Source organism: Eubalaena glacialis, chromosome 13 (genome assembly GCF_028564815.1).
Source record: "Eubalaena glacialis isolate mEubGla1 chromosome 13, mEubGla1.1.hap2.+ XY, whole genome shotgun sequence".
Classification (NCBI taxonomy): domain Eukaryota; kingdom Metazoa; phylum Chordata; class Mammalia; order Artiodactyla; family Balaenidae; genus Eubalaena; species Eubalaena glacialis.
Window position 1 is genome coordinate 1,989,245 of NC_083728.1, and position 23,507 is coordinate 2,012,751.

The 23,507-nt window shown below is 62.4% G+C and overlaps 2 protein-coding genes across 4 annotated transcripts in view; one reads left to right on the plus strand and one right to left on the minus strand.

Annotated features, from left to right (window-relative positions):
• The window catches only part of LAMA5 (laminin subunit alpha 5), a 52,682-nt gene extending 41,512 nt beyond the window's left edge, over positions 1-11,170 (plus strand). Inside the window, exons 47-80 of the mRNA XM_061207758.1 lie at positions 192-372; positions 457-606; positions 986-1,137; positions 1,212-1,322; positions 1,516-1,627; positions 2,116-2,286; positions 2,462-2,658; positions 2,840-2,956; positions 3,074-3,228; positions 3,528-3,669; positions 3,768-3,870; positions 4,502-4,612; positions 5,420-5,599; positions 5,696-5,844; positions 5,923-6,093; positions 6,193-6,329; positions 6,416-6,569; positions 6,733-6,866; positions 6,940-7,102; positions 7,174-7,296; positions 7,399-7,547; positions 7,638-7,770; positions 7,844-7,990; positions 8,094-8,224; positions 8,318-8,494; positions 8,581-8,719; positions 8,799-8,944; positions 9,029-9,221; positions 9,309-9,473; positions 9,581-9,743; positions 9,871-10,004; positions 10,078-10,171; positions 10,338-10,457; positions 10,617-11,170. Coding sequence (XP_061063741.1) covers positions 192-372; positions 457-606; positions 986-1,137; positions 1,212-1,322; positions 1,516-1,627; positions 2,116-2,286; positions 2,462-2,658; positions 2,840-2,956; positions 3,074-3,228; positions 3,528-3,669; positions 3,768-3,870; positions 4,502-4,612; positions 5,420-5,599; positions 5,696-5,844; positions 5,923-6,093; positions 6,193-6,329; positions 6,416-6,569; positions 6,733-6,866; positions 6,940-7,102; positions 7,174-7,296; positions 7,399-7,547; positions 7,638-7,770; positions 7,844-7,990; positions 8,094-8,224; positions 8,318-8,494; positions 8,581-8,719; positions 8,799-8,944; positions 9,029-9,221; positions 9,309-9,473; positions 9,581-9,743; positions 9,871-10,004; positions 10,078-10,171; positions 10,338-10,457; positions 10,617-10,747 — 4,935 coding nt within the window. The 3' untranslated portion in view covers positions 10,748-11,170. The remainder of the gene's footprint in view (positions 1-191; positions 373-456; positions 607-985; positions 1,138-1,211; positions 1,323-1,515; positions 1,628-2,115; positions 2,287-2,461; positions 2,659-2,839; positions 2,957-3,073; positions 3,229-3,527; positions 3,670-3,767; positions 3,871-4,501; positions 4,613-5,419; positions 5,600-5,695; positions 5,845-5,922; positions 6,094-6,192; positions 6,330-6,415; positions 6,570-6,732; positions 6,867-6,939; positions 7,103-7,173; positions 7,297-7,398; positions 7,548-7,637; positions 7,771-7,843; positions 7,991-8,093; positions 8,225-8,317; positions 8,495-8,580; positions 8,720-8,798; positions 8,945-9,028; positions 9,222-9,308; positions 9,474-9,580; positions 9,744-9,870; positions 10,005-10,077; positions 10,172-10,337; positions 10,458-10,616) is intronic.
• Positions 11,171-11,452: 282 nt separating this feature from the next.
• ADRM1 (ADRM1 26S proteasome ubiquitin receptor) lies at positions 11,453-17,472 on the minus strand. 3 transcript variants are annotated; one of them, XM_061209178.1, is made up of 10 exons: positions 17,390-17,472; positions 16,388-16,601; positions 15,544-15,660; positions 14,095-14,218; positions 13,697-13,783; positions 13,016-13,097; positions 12,552-12,784; positions 12,147-12,304; positions 11,898-12,000; positions 11,453-11,683 (listed from the first exon to the last, which is right to left on the minus strand). In XM_061209178.1, exons 2-10 carry the CDS (start codon positions 16,598-16,600, stop codon positions 11,577-11,579), a joined length of 1,224 nt encoding a protein of 407 aa, XP_061065161.1. In that variant the 5' UTR covers position 16,601; positions 17,390-17,472; the 3' UTR covers positions 11,453-11,576. The 3 variants fall into 3 exon arrangements, with proteins under 3 accessions (XP_061065161.1, XP_061065162.1, XP_061065160.1); XM_061209179.1 differs by lacking the exon at positions 17,390-17,472 and adding an exon at positions 16,823-17,103 and having other exon boundaries at positions 12,663-12,784; XM_061209177.1 differs by lacking the exon at positions 17,390-17,472 and adding an exon at positions 16,823-17,099.
• Between the last annotated feature and the right edge of the window lie 6,035 nt (positions 17,473-23,507).

Here is a 23,507-nt window from a genome sequence, read left to right on the forward strand (position 1 = left end):
GGCCTTGGTGTAGGGGTGGGGTTTGTGGCTGTAGGGGCAGGGGCCTTGGTGTAGGGGTGGGGCTCGGGGCCAGAGGGGTGGGGTATGGGTGTAGGGGCAGGACGTCATGGCTGGAGGTGCAGGCTCTCCGGGCTGAAGGAAGCTGGGTCTTGAGAGCTGTGCAGAGCCCTGACTGCAGTTTGTGCCCCCAGGAAGGACACTTCGGCTTTGAGGGCTGCGGGGGCTGCCGCCCATGCGCCTGTGGACCAGCTGCCAAGGGCTCCGAGTGCCACCCCCAGAGTGGGCAGTGCCACTGCCGGCCAGGGACTGGGGGTCCCCAGTGCCGCGAGTGTGCCCCCGGCCACTGGGGGCTCCCTGAGCAGGGCTGCAGGCGTGAGTGCGGGCCGGTGGACACCTCGGGGCAGCGAGTACCCCAGGGCCCTCAGCCGGCCACTCACCCCACCCCTCCCACCCCAGGCTGCCAGTGCCAGGGCGGCCACTGTGACGTGCACACGGGCCACTGCACGTGCCCCCCGGGGCTCAGTGGGGAGCGCTGTGACACCTGCAGCCACCAGCACCAGGTGCCCATGCCAGGAGGGCCTGGGGGCCACGGCGTGCACTGCGAAGGTGTGTCCCTGCCCTCCCCACTGCCCCCAGCCGCCTGACCACACCCGGCCCCCCCGACCCTCCCAACTCCACCTGGGGTGGTGCCGGTCCCGGTGCCATGCTGACTTGGTGACCCCGACGTTCACCTCCACTTCCAGATCAGTTCTGTGGTCCCAGCTCTCCTTCTCAATTTTCTGAGAGACCCCACGGCTGTCCTGTTGACCCTGAGACCCCCACGCTGACCTCTGACACCCACTAACCTCGTCACCCTCAGCCCAGCTCAGTACCCCGTTCCATCTCCGTGACCCCTAGTGACCCGCTTCTAGCTTGCCGACCCCATGACTCCCCGGTGGCCTCAGGGCCGCCCCTCACCCCACGCCCACCTGCCCCCTGCTCGCAGTGTGTGACCACTGTGTGGTCCTGCTCCTGGACGACCTGGAGCGGGCCGGCGCTCTCCTCCCCGCCATCCGGGAGCAGCTGCGTGGCGTCAATGCCAGCTCCGTGGTCTGGGCCCGGCTGCACAGGCTGAACGCCTCCATCGCCGACCTGCAGGTACTGCCCGGCCCGGCCCGGCCCCCCAGCCTCCCCTTCCCAGGTCGCAGGCTCTCACCTTCCCCTCCCCGCAGAGCCAGCTCCGGAAACCCCCTGGCCCCCGTCGTGAGACTGCACAGCAGCTGGAGGTGCTAGAACGACAGACCTCAAGCCTCGGGCAGGACGTGCAGCAGCTGGATGGCCAGGCAGGCCCCTGGGGAGCCCTGCCCCAGAACCCACCCCCTGGAATGCTCCTCCCCTGGGAAAGCCCTTCCCCGGGACCTCGTCCTTTCAGCAGACCCCTCCCCAAGAGGCCTCTCTCCCCAGGCCCCAAACCATCCAGCGTCACCCCTGACCCTCAGCTCAGGCTCGAGGCCTGATGGGGTACTTCATTCACAGGCCACAGGGGCCCAAGCCCAGGCCGGCCAGCTTCTGGGCAGCACTGAGACCACACTGGGCCGGGCACAGACGCTGCTGGCAGCCATCCGGGCTGTGGACCGCGCTCTGAGCGGTAGGGGCTGGCCCACCTGGGCAGGGCAGGGAGAGTCAGAGCAAGGGGCCTGCCTCCAGGGGGCTCGGCCTTGAAGAACTGGCACGTTCGGATGTTTAGACAGGGAGATGGGCCTCAGCCGCGGAAGCAGCAGGTCCGGGTTGGGAGGTGGACGAGGCGGTCCATGTGGCCAGAGCGAGAGGGCAGGTGGGCCCCGCAAGACAGGCCAGTGCCCCCCACACACAGGCTGAGCAGACGGCAGTGGTGGGGATACCGGGGTGGGGGGCGCCCTGGGAGGTGAGGGGGTGTGGGCGAGAGGGCTGGGCAGGCCTGCAAGTCGCGGCCTGGAGCCGGGAGCTCTGGGGGCCGTCCAGGGCACGCCCGGTTACATGGGGGTTGTCTGAAGATGCTCGGCTGGGTGTTTCTGGCTCGGAAGCTAGTGGGCAGAGGTGTGCCCGGGCAGCAGGCCAGCCCTGGGCCCTGACAGCCTGCTCCCCAAACCCACACAGAGCTCGAGTCCCAGACGGACCGCCTGTCACCAGCCAACGCCTCAGCCCTATCGGGTGAGCTGCTGCGCCGGACACTGGCCGAGGTGGAACGGCTGCTCCGGGAGATGCAGGCCCGTGACCTGGGTGTTCCGCGGGCAGCCGCTGAAGCCGAGCTGGGGGAGGCCCAGAGACGTGAGTGGTGTCAGCCCCGGTAGGGCGGAGACGGGAGGGGTGAGGACCCGGCTGGGGGCTCTGGGGCTGAGGTCAGCCTGGAGGGGCGTCCCATCAGCTTGGGAGGGTGGGTGGGGACTGGGAGGCACCAGGAGCCACTGCCCAAGTGACCGTTCCTACGCGGGGCCTCGGCCAGTGCTGGCCCGTGTGCAGGAGCAGCTGACCAGGCGCTGGGAGAGGAACCAGGCGCTGGTAGCACGCACCCGAGACCAGCTGGCCCAGCACGAGGCCGGACTCATGGACCTGCGGGAAGCCCTGAACAGGGCAGTGGGCACTACGCGGGAGGCGGAGGAGCTCAACAGCCACAACCAGGAGCGGCTGGAGGAAGCCCTAGTAGGGAGCCTGCCCCGCCGGCCCCGCCGGCCCCCACAGCCCTGCCCCCTCCTCCTCCCTGCCCCTCCCCCTCCCCTCTTTCACCCTTATACTCATCATCCGCTACCCTGTCACCCCACCCCTTTATTTTCCTGCCTCATCCTTGTTCTGTCACCTCCTCCTCACTCCCCATCGTCTCCAGCAACGGAAACAGGAGCTGTTGCGGGACAACGCCACTCTGGGGGCCACTCTGCAGGCCGCCAGAGACACCCTGGTCCGGCTCTCTGAGCTTCTGCGCAGCATGGACCAGGCCAAGGAGGTGAGCACCACCCCCTCCCAAAGGGCTGCACGCTGGGCGCGGGCAGGCATTCCCAGATCAGGTAGGGGTGAGTAGGGGACGGGGACGAGGGTCCCACCTAAGCCCACCCGCCCCCAGGAGTACGAGCGCCTTGCTGCCAGCCTGGATGGGGCCCAGACGCCACTGCTCGAGAAGATGCGGGCCTTCTCCCCCGCGAGCAGCAAGGTGGACCTGGTGGAGGCCGCCGAGGCCCACGCGTGGCAGCTGGACCAGCTGGCGCTCAACCTTTCCAGGTGCGGGGCCCAAAGAGGGTGCCCGGAGGGGGGGGGGGGTGGGCGGCAGCCAGGGCCTGGAGGTGGCATAGCTGGTCTGCGAGGGCTCTTAGAAGGAGAGGCCATTTGTCCCTGCAGGGGCCGGGCGGAAGTCGGGGCCCAGGTTGGCAGGAGGGAGCAGGAGAGGCACACAGGGCGGTGCAAGGCCGGGCGTCTAGAGCCGCCAGGCAGGCCATCCCGGCAGCCAGGCAGGCGGAGGCCCGTGAGGTGGGCGGACCCCCCCACCCCCACCCTTGGATCCTCCCCGCTTCCCCTCACAGCATCATCCAGGGAGTCAACCAGGATCGCTTCATCCAGCGGGCCGTCGAGGCCGCCAACGCCTACAGCAGCATTCTGCAAGCCGTGCGGGCCGCCGAGGGTGCCGCCGGCCAGGCGCAGCAGCAGGCGAGCCGTACATGGGCGGTGAGGCCCTGACGCCCCCCACAGCCCCGGCAGGAGCCCCTGTCCCCTTGCAGCTCCACCGGGCAGGTGTGAACTGCCTCCTGTTCCTGTGTCTACAGGTGGTCGTGCAGCGGGGCCTGGCGCCCCGAGCCCGGGAGCTGCTGGCGGACAGCAGTGCCCTGGAGGAGGCCGTCCTTGGGGAGCAGCGGAGGCTGGGCCTTGGTGAGTGCCGGGTCCAGCTGGGTGTCCGGGCTCTGTGGGGACCCTCATCCTCCGGCCATGTGGGTCGTCACCGTGTGAGTCAGGGTCGCGGCTGCCCTCTGTGGGAATTTTCCCCACTGCCGAGCAAGTCCGTCCCTGGGAGCTCTGCAAAGGCCCGCCACCCACCCTGGCTTCGTGACAGGCCCCCAGGACGTGGAAGGGCCTGGGGAAGGGGACGTGGGGACCGGCTGACGGTTTTCCTGCTCTCCTGGCTGGGGGCCGTGTGCGTGCCAGGCTGTGTGCGTGCCAGGCCGTCGAGGAGGAGCAGGTGGGGAGCGGGGAGTGGGGTGCGCCCTCTGCTGCTAGCACCTCAGGGCACTGGTGGCTGTGAGCAACGGCTCGGCTTTTCTGAGCCTCCATTATTTCACCTGTAAAATGGGAATAATTGCCTTGGCTGTGGGCCCAGGAGGCTGCCCCAAGACTTGGGTGCCAGTGCCACCCCCTGAGCCGAGGGCCCTCGTGTCCAGATGTCTCCCTCTGACTGTGTGCGTGTGAGCCTTAATCCTCCGTGGTCAGGAGGGAGGACTGAAATGGGCTGCACCTGTACCCTGGGGGCGGGGGCTCCTCGGGACTGAGGCTGCCTGCCCCGCAGCGTGGGCCACCCTCCAGGGCACCGGGACCCGGCTCCGCGATGCCCGGGCCAGGAAGGAACAGCTGGCGGCCCGAGTCCGGGAGGTGCAGGCCATGCTGGCTATGGACACAGGTAGGGTGGGTCTCCTTCCTGCCCCCGCCCTCACTGCTTGTCCCCAGAGCTGAAGAGACACCTGCCCGGATAGGCATCAGCCAGCCTGTCCCGTAGGCTCTGATGGGGGACATGTTCACGCTTGCGCCGTCCGGAGCGGTGGCCGGGGCAGCTGAGGGGGGCCCCTGTGTGGGCAGCTCCAACCCTGGGGACCCTCCCCAGCCCTGGGGATCCGCTTCTGGTCGGAGACAGATGCCAAACGAACGTAGCCCCGGGCAGCAAGTGAAAACTGGAAGGGGCAGGGAGCACGCGGAGAGAGGTGGCGCGGGGCAGGCGGGAGTGTGCGGCAGGGACCGTGGGGCATCTGGGGGAGGGGGGAGGTGGAGGCAGCAGCAGAGGCCAGAGTGGCTGGAGCTGAGGGCTCGGGGGCCGGGGGGCCGGGAGGGCTTAGGGCAGAGGAGGGATCCCTGCCGACTCGAGAGTCGACCTTCCCTACAAGCCTGGGTTGGGGCCACGGGGACTCTGGGGGGGGGGGGGCGCTCGGGAGAGATGGTGTTGGCGGGGGTGGGGGGTGGCCATGGGGAGGCGGGGCTGAGCCGACACTGGGTGACCCAGCTGTGGCAAGAGAGGCTGGCACAGGAGGGGCCGTCTGGGAGAGGACGGAGGGTGCGTTTCCACCGCCCTGAGGCTCTCACGAGATCGGGGGCGGGAGTGACATCCCTGTTGCGGTCTTGTCAGGGGGGGTCTTAGTGGTCTCCCCAGATGGGGATGAGGCCCCCCGATGGTCCTCGCTTGCCCCCCGCTGAGCCTGCACACTGCTCGCCGCAGACGAGACAAGCAAGAAGATAGCCCACGCCAAGGCCGTGGTCACCGAAGCCCAGGACACGGCCGCCCGCGTGCACTCCCGGCTTCAAGACATGCAGAAAAACGTGGAGCGGTGGCAGGGCCAGTACAAGGGGCTGCGGAGCCAGGACCTGGACCGGGTGGTGCTCGACGCAGGCCGCTCAGGTGGGCCCTGGCGCGCGGTGCCCTGACAGAGGGCGGGCCACGGTGGGGAGGCCAGGGGCTCAGGGCTGCCTCCCCCCATCCGCTCCCCCCCTGCAGTGTCCACCCTGGAGAAGACGCTGCCGCAGCTGCTGGCCAAGCTGAGCCTCCTGCAGAACCGTGGGACGCACAACGCCAGCCTGGCCCTGTCGGCCAGCATCGGCCGCGTGCGGGAGCTCATTGCCCAGGCCCGGGGTGCTGCCAATAAGGTGGGTGCGAGTGCCAGGGCCAGGTGGGCGTCTGGGAGACCAGGAGGCAGACGCTGATGGGCTGTGCGCCCCCCACAGGTCAAGGTGCCCATGAAGTTCAACGGGAGCTCAGGGGTGCAGCTGCGCGCCCCTCGGGACCTCGCCAGCCTTGTCTCTTACACCGCCCTCAAGTTCTACCTGCAGAGCCCAGAGCCGGCGCCCGGCCAGGTCGCCGGGGACCAGTTTGTGCTGTACATGGGCAGCCGCCAGGTAGCGGGCGGGCTCGGTGGGCTGGGTGGAGCCGGGCGCCAGGTCGGAGCGGGTGGCCCACACCGGGTCCCTGTCCCTCTGAGTCTCCTGCCACTACAGGCCACCGGCGACTACATGGGTGTGGCTCTGCGTGGCCAGAAGGTGCACTGGGTGTACCGCCTCGGGGAGGCAGGCCCCACGGTCCTCAGCATCGACGAGGACATCGGTGAACAGTTCGCAGCCGTCAGCATTGACAGGTGGGAGGCCCGGCCCCCACGGTGCTCCCCGCCCCCGCCAGGCGTGGCCGCGTGTCCACGCCTCCCTCTCTTACCTCTGCCCTCAGGACCCTCCAGTTTGGCCATATGTCTGTCACAGTGGAGAATCAGATGGTCCAGGAGACCAAGGGTGATACGGTGGCCCCTGGGGCCGAAGGGCTGCTCAACGTGCTGCCTGATGACTTCGTCTTCTACGTGGGGGGCTACCCTGGCAACTTCACGGTGAGCCCGGCGCGGCCTGGGTGCGCGGCCACCCTGCCCCGCACCCCTGTCCGAGAGAGTCCTGCTCAGGGTCTGGCTTCAGTCCGTCGTGCTGTAGCCCGAGTTCCTCCCCTTGGGTCTGTCCTGGGCGGGGAGGCTCCCTGACCGTGTGCTGTGCCCGCAGCCCCCCGAACCCCTGCGCTTTCCTGGCTACCGGGGCTGCATCGAGCTGGACACGCTGAACGAAGAGGTGGTCAGTCTCTACAACTTCGAGAAGACCTTCCAGCTGGACACAGCCGTAGATAAGCCTTGTGCCCGGTATGTGCGGCCTGAGCCCCCCTCACCCCGACTCAGCCCACCCTCGGCTGACCCTGCCCCCTCTGACCTGCAGCTCCAAGTCGACCGGGGACCCCTGGCTCACGGACGGCTCCTACCTGGACGGCTCTGGCTTCGCCCGCATCAGCGTGGAGAGCCAGCTCAGCAACACCAAACGCTTCGACCAGGAGCTGCGGCTTGTGTCCTACAGCGGGATCATCTTCTTCATGCGGCACCAGGCACGTCCACCGTCCTCACGGCCCGGCCCGCCAGCCCGCCCGGCCCACGCTGACCCTCCCCTCCCCCCCAGGACCAGTTCCTGTGCCTGGCCGTGCGGGAAGGCAGCCTCGTGTTCCTCTACGACTTCGGCGCGGGTCTGAAGGAGGCCGACCCGCTGCAGCGCCCGCCGCCTCTGACCACGACCAGCAAGGCGGTAGGGCTGGGCTGGGCTCGGGGGTGGGGGGGCCTGGCGTGGGAAGGGGCAGGGGGGTCGCAGCTCGCCCTGAAGGTACCAGCCCGCGCTGGCGCTTCCCAGATCCAGGTGTTCCTGCTGGGGGGCAGCCGGAAGCGCGTGCTGGTGCGCGTGGAGAGGACCACGGTGTTCAGCGTGGAGCAGGGCCACGCGCTGGAGCTGGCCGACGCCTACTACCTGGGGGGCGTGCCAGCCCGCCAGCTGCCCCCGAGGTGAGCCCTGGCCCCCACGTGGGGCGGGCACGGCGGGCAGGGCCCGGGGGAGGCCGCCCCTGACGCTCGTCCCGCGGACCGTCCCCGCAGCCTGCGGCGGCTCTTCCCCTCCGGAGGCTCGGTGCGCGGCTGCATCAAGGGCATCAAAGCTCTGGGCAAGTACGTGGATCTCAAGAGGCTGAACACGACGGGCATCAGCTCCGGCTGCACCGCCGACCTACTGGTGAGCCCCCTCCCTCGCCCAGCTGCGCGCCCTCTCCGGCCGCCGCAGGCCCTCACGGTCGCCCTGCCCGCAGGTGGGACGGGCCATGACTTTCCATGGCCACGGCTATCTGCGCCTGGCGCTCCCCAGCAACGCCGTGCCCCTCACGGGCAACGTCTACTCCGGCTTCGGCTTCCGCAGCAGCCAGGACAGAGCTCTGCTCTTCCACCAAGAGTCCCCGGTGCGTCCGCCCGCCCCCTCTGGGGCAGCAGGGCGGGGCTGGTGGCCCGAGGGAGGGAGTCTGGGCCCCCGGCCTGGCCCGCTGACCCAGCCACTGTCCCCAGACCGGGCCATGCGAGGTGTCCCTGCAGCAGGGCCACGTGACCCTCCGGCTTGCAAGGACCGAGGTGAAAACACGACGGGGCTTTGCCGATGGGGCCCCCCATTATGTCACCTTCCACAGCAACACCACGGGGTGAGTCCAGCTTACCTAGTCTCTCCAGGGAGGGGGCGCAGTAGAGCCGGGGGGCGGGGGGCAGGGCAGGGGAAACACTGCTCTCCCCGCCAGGGTCTGGCTCTATGTGGACGACCAGCTTCAGGAGATGAAGTCCCACCAGCAGCCGTGGCCCCAGCCCCAGCCCCAGCCCCAGCCTGAGGGGTCGAGTCAGCTCTTCCTGGGGGGCTTGCCCAAGTCCGACGCCCTCCGTAACTTCAGTGGCTGCATCAGCAACGTGTTCGTGCAGCGGTGAGCCGAGTGGGCCTCGGGAGGGCTGGCGGCAGCCCGCTGGCCCGGTCCAGCACTGACCCGCGTGTACCCCCCGCCCTCCGCAGGCTCCTGGGGCCGCAGCGCGTGCTTGACCTGCAGCAGAACCTGGGGGGCATCAACGTGAGCTCAGGCTGCGTCCCGGCCCCGCACACCCAGGCCCCAGAGCAGAGCCCGCGCGGACTGCGGGCCACGGTGTCTCGGAAGGTGGGGGCATGGGGCTGGGGTAGGCAGGAGGTGGCCTCCATGCATTCCTGCATTCCCTCATCCCCATCCGACCCCCCAGGCCTCCCGCCGCAGCCGGCAGCCCGCCCAGGACGCTTCCTGCTCGCCAGCCTGGCCCCTCAGGGCCATACGAGACGCCTACCAGTTTGGGGGTCCCCTGTCCAGTTACCTGGAGTTTGCACACATCCCACCCCCCACCAGTGACTGGTAAGGACGGGGGCGGCAGTGGGGAGAGGGGGCTGCTGGGGGGAGGGGGGCAGCCCGAGGCTGATGCCCCCGCCTGGCTTCCAGGTCGCAGCTTTCCATGCTCATCCGCCCGCATGCCCCCCGAGGGCTCCTGCTCCTCGCTGCCCCGCTGACGGCCAGCAGCCCTTCCCTAGCCCTCTTCCTGAGCCACGGACGCTTTGTCGCTCAGACCGAAGGCCCTGGGCCCCAGCTCCGAGTCCAGAGCCGCCAGCGTTCACGGACTGGCCGGTGGCATACAGTGAGGGGCTGGGGAGAGGGGACGCAGGGGCGGGGCGGGGCGGTGGCCCTGGGAGCTCCCATCCTGATGTGCCTTCCCACTTCCCAGGTGTCTGTGCATTGGGAGAAGACTCGGATCCAGCTGGTGACGGACGAGGTCTGGGCCCAGAGCCAGGAGGGGCCGGGCCGGCGGCACCAGGGGGAGGAGGGCCCCCGGCCACACACTCTCTTTGTGGGGGGCCTCCCTGCTGGTGGCCACAGCCCGCAGCTCCCGGTGAGAACCACCTCGCCCCAGCTTCCCACCCCTGCCCCGCTGGACACTCTCCGCCCTCCTCAGCACCCCAGGGACCTGACCCAAGTCACCCCTCTGTGCCCACACAGGTGGCCATCAGGCGCTCCGGGTTCAGCGGTTGTGTGAAGAGACTGAGGTTGGATGGGCAGCTCCTGGGGGCTCCCACCCGGGTGGTGGGGGCCACACCCTGCTTCTCAGGTCCCCTGGAGAAGGGCCTGTTCTTTGCAGGCAGCGGAGGAGCCATCACTCTAGGTCTGTCCCCTGCTGGCATCCCCCAGTCCCCTACGTGCCTGGGCTGGGGTGGGAGTGATGCCCAGAACGGGGTCGGGGGGGGGGCCTGGGGCCGAGGCCTTCCTCCTCTCACGGCCCCTCCCTGCAGACACCCTGGGGGCCACACTGCCTGACCTGGGCCTGGAGCTGGAGGTGCGGCCCCAGACAGCCACCGGCCTCGTCTTCCACTTGGGTCGGGGCCCGGCGCCCCCCTACCTGCAGCTGCGGGTGCTGGGGAGGCAGGTAAGCAGGTTGGGCCGCAGCCTCAGGGCGAGATTGGGGTTGGTAGGGCCCTCCTGACCCCCTGCCGCCCCAGGTCCTGCTGCGGGCAGACGACGGTTCAGGCGAGTTCTCCACACTGGTGACGCTCCCCGAGGCACTGTGTGATGGGCAGTGGCACCGCCTAGCAGGTGAGCTGGGCCCTCCTGACCCCACCCCCGCTGGGGGCAGCTGCAGACCCCTGGGGTGGGGGGGCGGGCAGGGACTCAAAAGCCGGAGCAAAGGGGCAAAGGGCCCCTGGCCCTGTGGCTGGTGAGGGGCCCCCCGGCCCGGCCACAAGGAACCTGTGCCCGGCAGTGACCAAAGGTGGGAACAGGCTGCGGCTGGAGGTGGACCTGCAGAGCAACCACACCCTGGGCCCCGCGCCGGCCGCCTTGGCTGACGCCCCGGTGCCGCTGTACCTCGGGGGCCTGCCTGGTGAGTGTGGCCTTGGCCTGGGGGCAGGGGGAGGGAGGAAGGCTGCCCCTGGGGACCAGGCACTGGGGTCACCCTGCCTTCCAGCCCAGCGGGGAGACCGAGGCCTGGTGGGATGCCGGCCTCTGCTCCGACCCGTCTCCCTCCCTCCCCCACCCACAGAACCCTGGATGCGGCCTCCCGCCTACCGCGGCTGCATGCGGAACCTGGTCGTGAACCAGGCCCTGGTCTCCTGGCCTCGCGCTGCGGGCGTGCAGGGGGCAGTGGGGGCCGGCGGCTGCCCAGCCACGTAGCACAGCTGCCCCTCTGGGACCCCAGCCACCCGCTGCAGCAGCCAGGAGAGAGGGTCTTCAGAGCCCCCAGGCCCGGAGCCCCCAGGCAGGCTGCCCCATCGGGCAGGGTCCTGCCCCCGGAACCCCCAGCCCCGCCACACAACTTGCTGACAACACCGCCCTCGGCCGACTTTTTAGATCAAGTTTGTGTACGTTTGTTTATGTAGACTCCAGATTCTCCGGGCCATGAGTCTTATTTCTGGGAATGGTTTAAGTTATGTCTGACTTTCTAAGGGAAAGGGTAAAACGCTGCAAAATGGGGGTTTTATACTTTTTATCTTTCAGTTTAATTATGAAATTTCCCTTCCACCAATTTTTAATGGGAGATCTGTAAGTCATTCGTCCCTGCTTCTTGAAACAAAAATTAAAGTCACTTCTGTGTAACCGAGTGTCGACTTTAACTGGAGGAAAAGCAAAGCAGTCCAGCGGGTCTGGAGGCCCGAGGCGAGCACAGCACTCACGTGGGGAGCCCCTCCCCCAGCGTGGCTGTCCCTCAAAGTCAGTCAGTCAGAACCGGGACCTGGAGGGGCTTCCCGCACCAGCTCCCGTCTCGCTGATGGCTGATTGATTGATTGATTGATTGACTGATTGACTGATGATTGATAGGGGGACGGACGGGGCCATTGCACCCCACCCCGGGCACGCAGACAAACCAGAGTTGGCAGATAAAAGAAAAGACTTTTATTGATTAGCAAGTTGGGACAGAGGGGAGCGGGGTGCGATCACTAACGCCGCTACCGAGGCCGCACGAGCTGGAACGCCGCCCTTCTGACAGCGGCGACCGAACCCCTTAATCTAAGCTCATGTCCTCCTCCTCCTCCTTCTTGCCCTGGCCGTCGCCCTCCTGCTGCTCGGGGCTGGCACTGTTCTGCATGGCTTTGGCAAAGGCTTCCACGTCTAAAACGAAGTGAAAAGCACGAGGTGACCTTCCTAGACCCTGGCTTGGCCCTGCTGACCAGGGGGCCGGGAGGTGAAAACCAGATGGAGGCCAGGGCCAGCGGGACAAGCCAGCCCCGCGCTCCACAAATGGACAAGGCCTTTTCTTTCAAATGCAAGGAGAAAACCACCTCTGCCTCAACTGTGGCAGAGAGGCGGAGGGGCAAGTACTTACCGCCCTTGTTGGCGGCCTCCACGGCCTCTGCGGGCAGCCCAAACTGGCACATGAGGGGGCCCAGCTGCCCCGAGGCCAAGGCCGCGCTGAACATGCCCAGGGCCTGCAGGGAAGAGCCAGGCGCCTGAGTCCATGCAAAGAACTGGGGGAGCTGCAGGGGCAGGGGCGCTCAGCGCTGGGGGACCGTGCTGCAGTGGGCAGTGTCCCCCACTCCGAGCGCACAGCGGGGCACCCAGGCCACGCATCTACCTGCTGGAACTGGGGCGAGGTCAGCGTGTTCTGGATCTCCTCCGCAGTCTGCGGCAGCGACTCCCCGGACGGCAGGTAGGGCAGCAGGCGCTCCTGGACATCCGCGTTGGCAAGGATGGGGGCCATGATCTCGGGCGTCAGCACGCTGGCCAGGTCCACTAGGGCACAAGCAGGCGGCCATCAGCGGCTGGGGGCCAGCCCAGATGCCCACTCAGGAGGACAGTGACAGACTCCAAGCTGCAGAACTGCCGGGCATGGCGAGGTGAGGTGAGGAAGAGGCGACACGTGCAGGGCAGCAGCTTGGCCCGGGGACATGCTTGGACCCGTGCCTTGGAAAGCCAGCGGGCGGGCAGGGGGCAGCAGGCGCCTTCACCCCCCAGCCTGGAGCCGAGGAGCACGTGTTACCTTGCTGGCCGCCTCCTGGCCCGGCCGGCACGTTCATAGTGGCTAGAATGCTCTGAAGGTCGCTCAGCTGGATGGGCTGGGTTGGGCTGGCTGCCGTGCTGGTTCCATTACCTGAACTGGGCGCGGGGCTCGGGCTGGTCGTTGAGGCAGCTGCTGGAGCGGAGGGGGCTGGGGTGGCGCGGGTGGAAGAGGTGGTGGAGGACGGTGTGACCGCTGCCGACTGGCTCCGGGAGCTGGGAAGAGCGAGGCCAGCACTGGAGCGGCTACGCGCCCACCAAGGCGCCACAACGCGTCGGTCCTGCCCCCGACATTCTCGTGCTGCCAGGACCCCAGGAAGAGCCTGAACCACGAAAAACGATGGACCCTCCCCAGATGCCTATTTTGTCCTTCGGCACCTCCTACGTCCGGCCCCCGTGAAGGAGGGGACACTCGGCCACGCCAGAGTGTGCGAGCGTGAGGCTCACCTGGACGAAGAGCTGCTGGCTGGAGGCCCTCCGCTCCCCAGTAAGCTGGCCAGGCCCGGCCCCGTCAGCGCCCCCAGGCCACCTACCAGGAGCAAGGAGACGCAGCTCAGACACCACGCCCAGCCGGAGAGCCCCGCACCCCCGCCAAAGAGCAGAAAGGCCCCGCACTAAAGCCAGTGGGCGAGCAGGGGAGGTGGTGACCACAGCGGGCCTGCGGGGGCCCAGGAGCAGCGACTACTCAGGTGCGTCCTGGCCGCTGAATCTGCTAAATCAGATCAATTCTCCATCCCGTGACCCTACTAATGCACCTGGGTTCAAGGTAACATGGAGTTCAAATCCCGTACAAAGTAACCAGCGTTTCCGAAGTGTCCCAGAAACACAACCCGAGCCCGACAGGAGCTGGCAGCAGGCAGGCCAACCCAGGAGACCAGGGCCCCGAGCACGCGTCCTCAGGCCCGGCACCTCAGCCAGCCGTGCTCCCCTGAGGTACGGAACTGGGTCCTCCCTGGGGGCCCCGGAAGGCCTTGCCCACCCAGCTCCCAGGTCAAACCTTAAGGCAAACCAGCCCCCTCCCCAGGGAGGCCAGGACACAGAACATTCACAGGTGTCGCTCAGAACCGATCAGAAACTGCAAGTTGTTCAACTCCTAACAGAGGCTCCCGTGGGCCCTCGGCCCCTTACCCAGCCCTCCGAGGCCAGCAGGTCCGATGAGCTGCATGAGCTGGCTGTGGCTCATGTTCCCCAGCAGGCTCTGCAGGCCGCCCTCACCTGGAAGACAGGAGGCGCTCAGGCCCGGGCCTCCAGCCGTGCGCACGCCCGCTGCCACGGTCCAGGCGCCGGTCCCCGTCTCGGCTGCCCCGGACTGTGCGGCGAGTGTCTCCCGACACGAGCCAGCGCAGCAGGGCTCGCACACCGCTTCACCACGTGGAGATGGGAGCACCGAGGGGGAACTGCCGAGAGGCGCTTCTAACCTGGACACCTCTACGTCCGTTTAAAAACCACCGGCCCGCACCACCAGGGATCCACGCCGGCGGAAACCTACTCTGCCCTCACCGCACATCCGGGAAGGTGACCATTACCGCCCAGCGCAGACAGCTCGTGGCCTCCGCTCCCACTCGCCCCCAGGGCTCCGGGCATCGGCGGGTTGTTCAGATACTCGTTGACCTTCCGGCAGTGCTCCTCGTCCTGGTCCGTCTTGGGCTCCTGTGGGGAGGACACGGCAGCAGGCGCAGCTGAGTGGCCCACCCAGCAACAACCATGCTGACGAGGGGCCTGAGGCCTGGAGAGGGGGCCACCCGTCCGCGGTCACAGCAGGGAGAGGCCCCGGCGGGGTGCACGGGGACAGCAGCCCGATGTGCCCGCTGGGGCTGTGCTAACACCCGTTTTACAGGTGGGGAGACGAAAGCACTAGGAGCGCTCAGCACGGGGCAACGCCCTGACCCTCCAGACGCGGTTCTTTCCGCGACGGTCCTTCAACACGTGTACTTCCGTGAAATAACCCTGCTACCACGCCGCTGTCCACCGGCCAGCCCGTGGCCCTCCAGGGTTAGCTGGGCACTGACTACGGGCACCTGGGTGTGGGCAGGGGGGCATCAGGCAGCACCACCCTGCGGGCACCCCCAGAGCTGCGAGACGAAGCACCCACGCCTCATTTCTCCAAGAGTCACCGAGTGTGTGCGCAGTGGGCCTGCAGGGTCCTGGGGTGGGGGCCGGGGGGAGGCACACGGACACAGCCCAGAGCTCAGAGCAAAGGGGAGCAGAAAATGCAGCGGGTGGTGTGAGTCTGACAACTTTTCTTGGCGAAACTGTGGAGAAACAAGCTCTACACCAGCGACTGGCAAACCACGACCCCATCTGTGTTTGCAAATAAAAGTTTTACTGGAACATGACTGCGCCCATCCATTTCCTTCCTGCCCAGGGCCACCGTCACACTACTTCAGCAGGCGCGACACAGCCCATCCAGCCCACAAAGAGGAAAACCTTTCCTGCCCTGTTCTAGAAGGTGCTGGCGGGAGGGCAGCAGTCCAACCTCTGTCAAAACTACAAACGCAGGTGCATACCCACTGCACGAGCAAGTCCACTTCCAGTGGGTACGAGGACGGCCTGGTGCACTGCCACCCAGAGACCCCCAGAGCACACCACGGGAGAAGAGGCAGGACAGGGACACCACACGGGCTCACCCCTGCTTTTGGTCCAGGCTGCTCATGACCCTGGGGGGAGGGGCCGCTGGGAGACGAGCAAACCACAGGCAGAGACAGGACCCAGCCCGGAAATCAATCCTGGCGGTCAGCCAGGGAATTCCATCCTCGAAAGGGCACCCAAAGCCCAGCTACAAGTGTCTGGACTCTGGCGGAGCCTGTCCCCAATGCCCCGCACCACAAGGCGATACACTGGAATCCTTAGGTTCCATGGCAAGCGTGGTCAGCACCAGCTGGTCTGTGAAAGCGAATTCTACCATCCGGTGAACAAGCTTCTAACCTAATTTTATGACAGGAAGAAAAGACAAAATGCAAACAAAACCTACTTACCTGCATCCAAAAGAAGAGCCGTTTGGACCCTGCCTTAAACTTGAGCACGTAGACCCTCCCGCTGGGGCACTGAGGCACGCGCTTGAACTCACAGTCGTCGGGGAAGATGATCAGATCCTACAGAGAGCAGCAGACGAGCAGAGTCAGCTCCACGAAAACAGCACTGCGGAGCCCCAGAACCTCCAGGAAAACAGGCTGGACCCTGTGCCTAAGTGCGTGCGGGTGGGGGGAGAGGACACAGGACACAGGACACAGACGGCAGCAAGTCGCCAAGCCCGTCACCAGCAGGGTCTCTGCAGGGCAGACAAACGAGGGTCTGAGGCACCGCACGAAGGTCATGAGGGCCAGGAGAGGGGCTCGGTGCTGAACAGGGAAGGAGGGCTTCCGGCTCCTGAAGGATTTTTAACAGAGACGTTGTGGGAGCAACATTCCAAGATGAATTAAAAAGTCAACTCTGACCTGCTCTCAAACCTAATGAGAAACGATTTAGTCTGAAGAACAAAGAACACTAAATAAGATGACTGCTAGAGAAAGCTTTCTGGAGAGCTGTAATAAAGGTCAGGATTTTTACATGGTTTCTCCAATTCTAGGCACCTAATCTTCAGTTTTAAACATACATAGACGGGAGAAATCTATATAATCATTGAGACTAGGAAGCCCCACAGGCAAAAGAAAACAGCTGATGAGGGCACTAAACTAATGGATCCACGCATCCCACCAACACACTCCAAACTGTAAAACAGCTGCTCTGTGCCCAGAGCATGGTGCCCTCCTGTAAGAACCACGCTGTCCTGACGACCGGACGGGAGTCCTTAGGACGAGGTTCAGGCTCCCAGACACTTACGTCTTCCACGTTCCCCGATGTCCTGTCTTTCCAGCAAAAGTGAATGAGGGAGTCATCCGTCTGCTGAATGTACACAAGCCCTTTCCGTTTATCTGGGGTGACAGTAGTTCCTTTCAATGACATTTTTCCGGCCCGAAACTCCACCAAATACTTGTTGGAGGACCCACGGGAGCCTGGCACCAGGCTTGGAAACAGAGCGCCTGAAGTCGTCATCCTGAAAGAGGGACCAGCATGCAGAGCCGGTCACTACCGTGGACCTCCTGACTACGATCACTACCGTAGCACCTCCAGATGCTACGCTGGAACTGGAACGGGCAGAGGGAAAGGGCCTCTCTCTGAAGCCCAGGCTGTCCCCTGCTGGGAGCAAGGGGACAGGCCTCAGCCACCCAACAGCTGCTGCCCAACTCCTCCTGGGGTGGACCGACCCCACGGTACCTGAGCCCGTGGAGCCAGGTCCCCAGCTTCTCGTGGTCCTCAAACAACGAAATTTACCTCTGCATCTAGACCCCATCACAGCGGGAGACCCTCACCAACACCACCTTCCGTACTTTCTAAATAAACTGTCCTTTAACCTGCGGCTCCGAAAGATTTAAAACCTCTAGCTGGGCAGGCACACCGCTAACACACTGAATGGGAGACCACACTTGGGCCTAAACCTAGTTTCCATCGGACACACCGCCGGTAAACTGCAGCGCGGCCGGCTCGCTCCCTTCGGAGAGAAAACCCGAGCACCTGGGGAAACGCAGACCCGCGGCCGGCCGACCCGCTCCCACCCGTAGGCCCCACCGCCCGACGCCCTCGGCTACGGCCGCGGCAGGCCCGGGGCGGCGGCCGAGTTGCCCGAGAGTCAGGCCCCTAGAACCCCCGCCCGCGCTCGGCCCCCGACCCGGGCCCCAGCCTCTCCGGCCCCCGCCGACCCGGCACCCGCCCGGGGGCCGCCGAAGGCGCAGGCCCCGCCCCTGGCCGCCTCCGTAACCGTCCCCGCCCCCGGCGACCCCGCACCTGGGCCGCGCCGAGACTCGGCAGAGAGGCGCCGTCACGGCTTGCTCTTCCTCCTCGGCGCCTGCCGGGCCCCGCCGGAAGCCCCCGCTTGCCCCGCCCCGCCTACCGCTCTCGCCGCCGATTGGGCCCCTTCCGGTGAGGGACGGGCGCTGGCCCGCGGGCGATTGGCGAGGGTGGCCGCCCATCGCGCCGCCAGGCCCGCCCCCGTGCCGGCGGCTCTCTTCCGGCGGAAGCGCGGGCCGGCAGCGTGCGGGCCAGAGCGGCCTCTATTGTTGCTGTGTCATAGGGGCGCGGCGGCGGCCCCTGGCGGCGGCGCCGGGAACGGCGAGGCGGGCGCGGGCCGAGCTGTGGGCGTTGGACCCGGGACCCCCGGACCGCGGGACTGGCCGAGCGGGGGCACCTGCGGGGAGCGGGGCGGGGTCTCTCAGGTTCGCGTCCCGGGGGGAAGGTGACCGACTGCAGCCCCGGACGCTGGCGCGTGGGCCCAGCGCCCTCCGGACGAGCGGTGGTCTCGTGGGGGCGCGCGCGGCGCACAACGCGGGGCTTAGGCAGTGGTCCGGCCCCGCGCCCCCAGACCCCGCTATAACGGTGACGACATGGCTGCCCCCCTATCGTCCGCTGGGCCCTGGGGGGTCCCCCAGCCCTCCCCCACAGTAGTGATGACATGACTGCCCTCCATCCTCCCCAGACCCACCTATAACAGCGCCGTCGCGGCTGCCCGCTCATTCCCTGTCTGATGTGTGCAGTCACAACAGAGTGAAGGCAGCTGCCCTCCACAAACCTGGACTAGATAAATGTAAGGCACTGCCCTCCCACTGCTTTTGTTTTCCCCATCATTTACGTCTCTGTACATTTCTGCAGAGCCGAACACACACACCTGGAGCAGTGTGCCCTCCCAGCCCCGCACTGACAGTGACACGTGACTCCCTGCTCCAGGCGTGCCTGATTTACTATCAATCTGTGTGTACGTAAAATTTGTTTTTAAGCTTTTTATGAAAGGTATAAAAGTGAAAAGTATTCTTTTATGCAACATTGTTTTTTTAATTCATGGTGACACATGTAGCTCTAACCCATCCATTTTAACTCCTGTATGATATTCTGATGGATGGAATACCACAAGTTCTGTATCCATTGTTTTGTGATCTAAAGATTGACTAATTTTTTTTTTGTTACAGAAAATCGAGCTGTTTTTCATTTTAAAATATTACTTGTGTTAATAAGAAATGCGTTTGTTATTTTTAAATTAGTTAATATTTATTTTAAAATGTCTAATGTGGTAAATATCCATAGATAAAACCCACATAACACAAAAGCTCTGTGGGGTTCTTGATAATTTTTGAGAATCTAGAGGATTCCAGAGACCAAAGCGGTGGGAACGGTGAGCGTGAAGCCATTCTGTGACCTGTGACCACGGTCACCACCCCCGCAGCAATACCGTCCTGGGCCTTGTGAAACCAGGCAAGAAAACAGTAAGAAAACCAATCTGGCTTCCCTGAGAAGGGGCCAGCAGGCAGGTGTCACTTGTCCAAAGTCTTGAAAAGTTAAAAAGCTGCCACCAGAGGCCACAGGGAAGCCAACCTTCCAGAACCTGGAGATGGTGCTTCCCTTCCGGGCAGTGACCTCAGAGGGGCCCCAAATGCACATCTCCTCTCCCCGAGCCAAGGGAGCCTGTGCCCTGGGAGGGCTCAAAAAACAAAGCTTTATACACTTTCACTAGTTTCCGTGAAAAATCTACAGTAAGGAAGCAAGCTACAGGTAGACGGGCATCGTGGAGGCCAGTCCGAGCGCCCACCCCAGCGTGGGCTCTGTGAACCCAGCCTGTCTCCCTGAGCCTCAGTGCCTCCCTCAGGTGAAAGGCAGGGGGTGCAGCGACTGTGGACACAGGGGTGGCAACAAGGAAGCTGGCAAGGACGCGCCCAAACGTCTCATAAGGAAGGTGTACAGGTGGCCTGACATTCAGGAAAGGGTGGTGGACGGCATTATTCATAAGGAAAACGCAAATTAAAACACACCTATTAGAATGGCTAAAAAAAAAAAGAAAAAAGAAAAAGAAAATTGACAATCCTAAGTGCTGTGGAGTCTTTGGTGTTGGAAATACAAAATGGCACACAGCCACTTGAGAAAACAGTTTGGCAGGTGCTTTTGTTGTTGTTGTGTTCTTTTTCTTTGTTTAACAATAGATTTTCTTTTTTAGAGCAATTTTAGGTTCGCACCAAAACTGAGCAGAAAGTATAGCGTTCCCACACAACCCCACAGGCCTCCTCACCATCCACATCAAGCCATCCACATCCCCACCGGAGCGGTGTGTTTGCTACAATCCATGCTCCTACGTGGACACATCATGTCCCCAAGGGTCCCGAGTTTACATCAGGGTTCATGCTTCGTCTTGAATCCACGGGTCAGACAAATGCTTAGTGACATGTGTCCATTATAGCATCATACAGAGCATCTTCCCTACCCTAAAAATCCTCTGTGCTCTGCTTTGTCCTTCCCGCCCTCTTTCGTAACCCCTGGCGACCACTGATTCTTTTTTTCCAATTTGTTTTTATTGTGGTAAAATAACACATAACAGAAAATTTACCATCCTAATCATCTTTAAATGTACAGTTCAGTGGTAGTAAATACATTCATGGTGCTGTGAAGCCATCACCACCATCCACCTTCAGACTTTTCATTTTGTAAAACTGAAACTGTCTGCATTAGACACTGACTCCCCACCCCCTCTGTCCCCGACCCCAGCACCATTCTACCTTCTGTCCCTATGAATCTGACTACCCTCAGTACCTCCTATATATGAAATTGTACAGTACTTGTCTTTTTGTGACTAGCTTTTTTCACTTAGCATAATATCCTCGAGTTTTATCTGTGCTGTAGCACATGTCAGAATTTCCTTCCTTTTTAAGGCTGAATAATCTTCCACTGTATGTACGTCTACCCCACATTTTGCTTATCCATTCATCAGTGCATGAATGCTTGGGTTGTTTCCACGATTCAGCTGTTGTGAATAATGCTGCTATGAACATGACTGAACAAATATTGCTTCAAGGCCCTACTTTCAATTTTGGGGGGCAAATACTCAGAAATGGAATTGCTGGATCATATGGTAATTCTATTATTAATTTTTTGAGGAACCGCCATACTGTTTGCCACAGTGGCTGTATCATTTTATTCCTACGAACAGTGCACAAGGGTTCCTGTTTCTCCACATCCTTGCCAAAACTTGTTTTCTGGATTTTTTGGCTTTTTTTTTTTTTTTTTTTTTTTTTTAATACTAGCCATCCTAATGGGTATGAGGTGGTGTCTCGTTGTAGCTTTGATTTTCATTTCTCTGATGATTAATGATGTTGAGCATGTTTTCACATGCTTATTGGCCATTGGTATATCTTCTTTGGAAAAATGTTTATTCAAGTCCTTTGCCTATTTTTGAATCAGGTTTTCTTTGTTGTTGTTATTGAGTTTTAGGAGTTCTCTGTATACTCTAGATATTAATCTGCTATCAGATGTTTGATTTGCAAATATTTTCTCCCATTGCCTTTTTACTCTGATGCCAGTGTCTGATGCACAAAATGTGTTTAAATTTTCATGAAGTCCAACTTGTCTATTTTTTTTTTTCTCTTGTTGCCTGTGCCTTCGGTGTTATATCCAAGAAATAACTGCCAAGTCCAAATTTGTGAACTCTGTGCTCTATATTTTCATCTAAGAGTTTTATTGTTTAGGTCTCACATTTAGATCTTTGATCCCTTCTGAGTTAATTTTTGTATATGGTGTGAGGTCAGGATCAATTCTGTTCTTTGGCATGTAAATATCCAGTTTTCCCAACAACATTTGTTGAAAAGACAGTCCTTTCCCACTTGAACCTTGCCATTAAACTATATATGTTGATTGTGATGATGGTTACAAGATGGTATGAATCTGTCAACTGCACACAAGGGTGAGTTTCACTGTATGTCAAGGTTTGAATTCCATGTCCTCTACTTACCTACTCTGAAACCTCAGGCAAGCCCACCTTCCTGCGCCTCCCCTTCCTCCTCGATGGGTCAGACTGGATGGTAATTGTGGAGATTAAGCACCCAGGACACCAGGCCCGGGCTCTGGCAGGGCTGATGCTCTGTGGTCCCCACAGTCAGACACCATGGCCATGGTGGAGCCCCACATCTATGCCCACCTGGGCATTCCCAGGACATAAAAGTTGTGTGGACAGTCTGTCCCTCTGCCAGGAGCCACCGTGGCTACTGGGATCACCACCTCCTCTCAGCTCACCCTCCTGGGAAGCGCACAGCTGCTGGGCACCTAGGGCAGCAGGTCGGGCACAGGGACCTCTGAGTCAAGCGAACACTCTGTTCTGGGCATTCCGTTGCTTCCAGCAACAGGCTCCAATCCCCAGGAGGGAAGAGAGTCCATCAGAGCTCCTCGCTGCCCAGAGAACCAGACCCCTTCATCCATCTCATGTGCCCCTGAGCCCCCTCTTCGCTGTAACAAGCAGTTTTCTGAAACAATCCGTTAACTGGGCCAGTCCTACAGAACACACAGGCCGAACGTCTGACGCCTGGTCTCAAGGACACATCCACAGCTGATTTGCAGTCCTTTCCAGAGAGGCCAGAGCAGCAGACAGTGAAAAATTGTTCAGTACAAAACAAATGTCAACTACCACCCATTTGCAAAGAATCTCTATTCAGGGCTAGGGTTTAACACTTATCTCCACAGATCTGTCCGGTCCTCCCAAAAAATCTGAGAATGGTTGATTCTGTTTATATAGAGGAATATTGACAGTTATTACGTATTATAAAATTATAACAATAAATCCATTTCACTACGTGTTTTCTTGCCTGACGTTTTCGTGCTGCACGGATAGGACGAACAGTGTTCGTGGGACAATGGAGGAAGGACCCTGTCTGTGCGTTGTCACCCTCTGCAGAGACCAAGCAGCCCTTCACCAGACGTTTGGCCCAGGGTGGTTGGTTCACAAAGACGGAATGGAGCAGTGCATCCAGCTGAGGGCTGACGGTCCAGGACACATGTACCGAGAAATACCAAAATGGCATTTTCACTTTGCGAAGAAACCGACACTGAGAACGTACAAGATAGGCCCAAAGATGACGTGTATTGAGGGAAACACCACTTGATGTCCTGCAGGTCTGGTGACAGGCCCTTTTATCAGGGGACCCCAATCTTCGCACCCACTTTGGACATAGGAAGATCCTTTGGAAGATGAAGCCAGGACCAGCAGGAACTCTCTATTGACTGAACTCTCCTACAGGGCCGATAGCTCCACACAGGACGCAAGGCTTCACCAAGCAGCCCCCTCCCCTTCTAGCGTGCAAGGGTCGACAGGAGGAGGGCTATTCTCGATTCTGATTTTTGGAAGCTTATTAGCATTTTAAACGATGTCTTCATTTCATTGTTCTTGGTGGATACGTGAGACTTGCCAAACCTGTAAATCCCCAGCTCCGCGGGGAGCACTGTTTCCCAGGAGCAGGTGTCCTGAGAGGCAGCTTCTTGCTGGGGCGACCCGGAGGGCTGGCTGGCGGGAGACGCCCGGCCCTTCTCTCGTCCTGTTCTGATTTCCTGGCCTCAGGTCCTGACGAGGACCCAGCAAGCAGATGGCAACGCCTCCAGCTGGACAGCTCCATGCTCATTGGCACAAGTGGCCGGCAGCATCGGCCTGGGTGCCCAGAGGCCATCGGCGCTGTACTGGGTTCTTCTCCCCGTGTTTCGGGAAGATCCTTCCACGAGCCCAAGCATCATCCTTGGAGACAGAGTATGAAAGGGAGACCGTGGCCAAGAAAACCATCGGAGCTGGTCCTCAGGGGCCCTGCCTGGGGCCACTGCCGGCTTCCGTTTCCTTGTGGAGGCTGTGCCGCTGCCCTGCGAAGACCCGTGAGCCTGTAAAGGAGCAGAGGTCCGCCTGGCACCTTCGTTTCACCCCTTCCAGAGCCACCATGCTATATCCTGGAGGGTCCTGGCTTTCGCGGCAGCCCGGAGTGGCCGAACGCGGTGATGCCCGTGAGGGCCGGGGCCTGCTTCTCCGATGCCTTCTCATGACCGGGGCCCACAGCCGGCCGGCCAGTGCCGGGGATGCCCTGACCCTTGACCCCGCCGGGGAGAGAAGCACCACTCC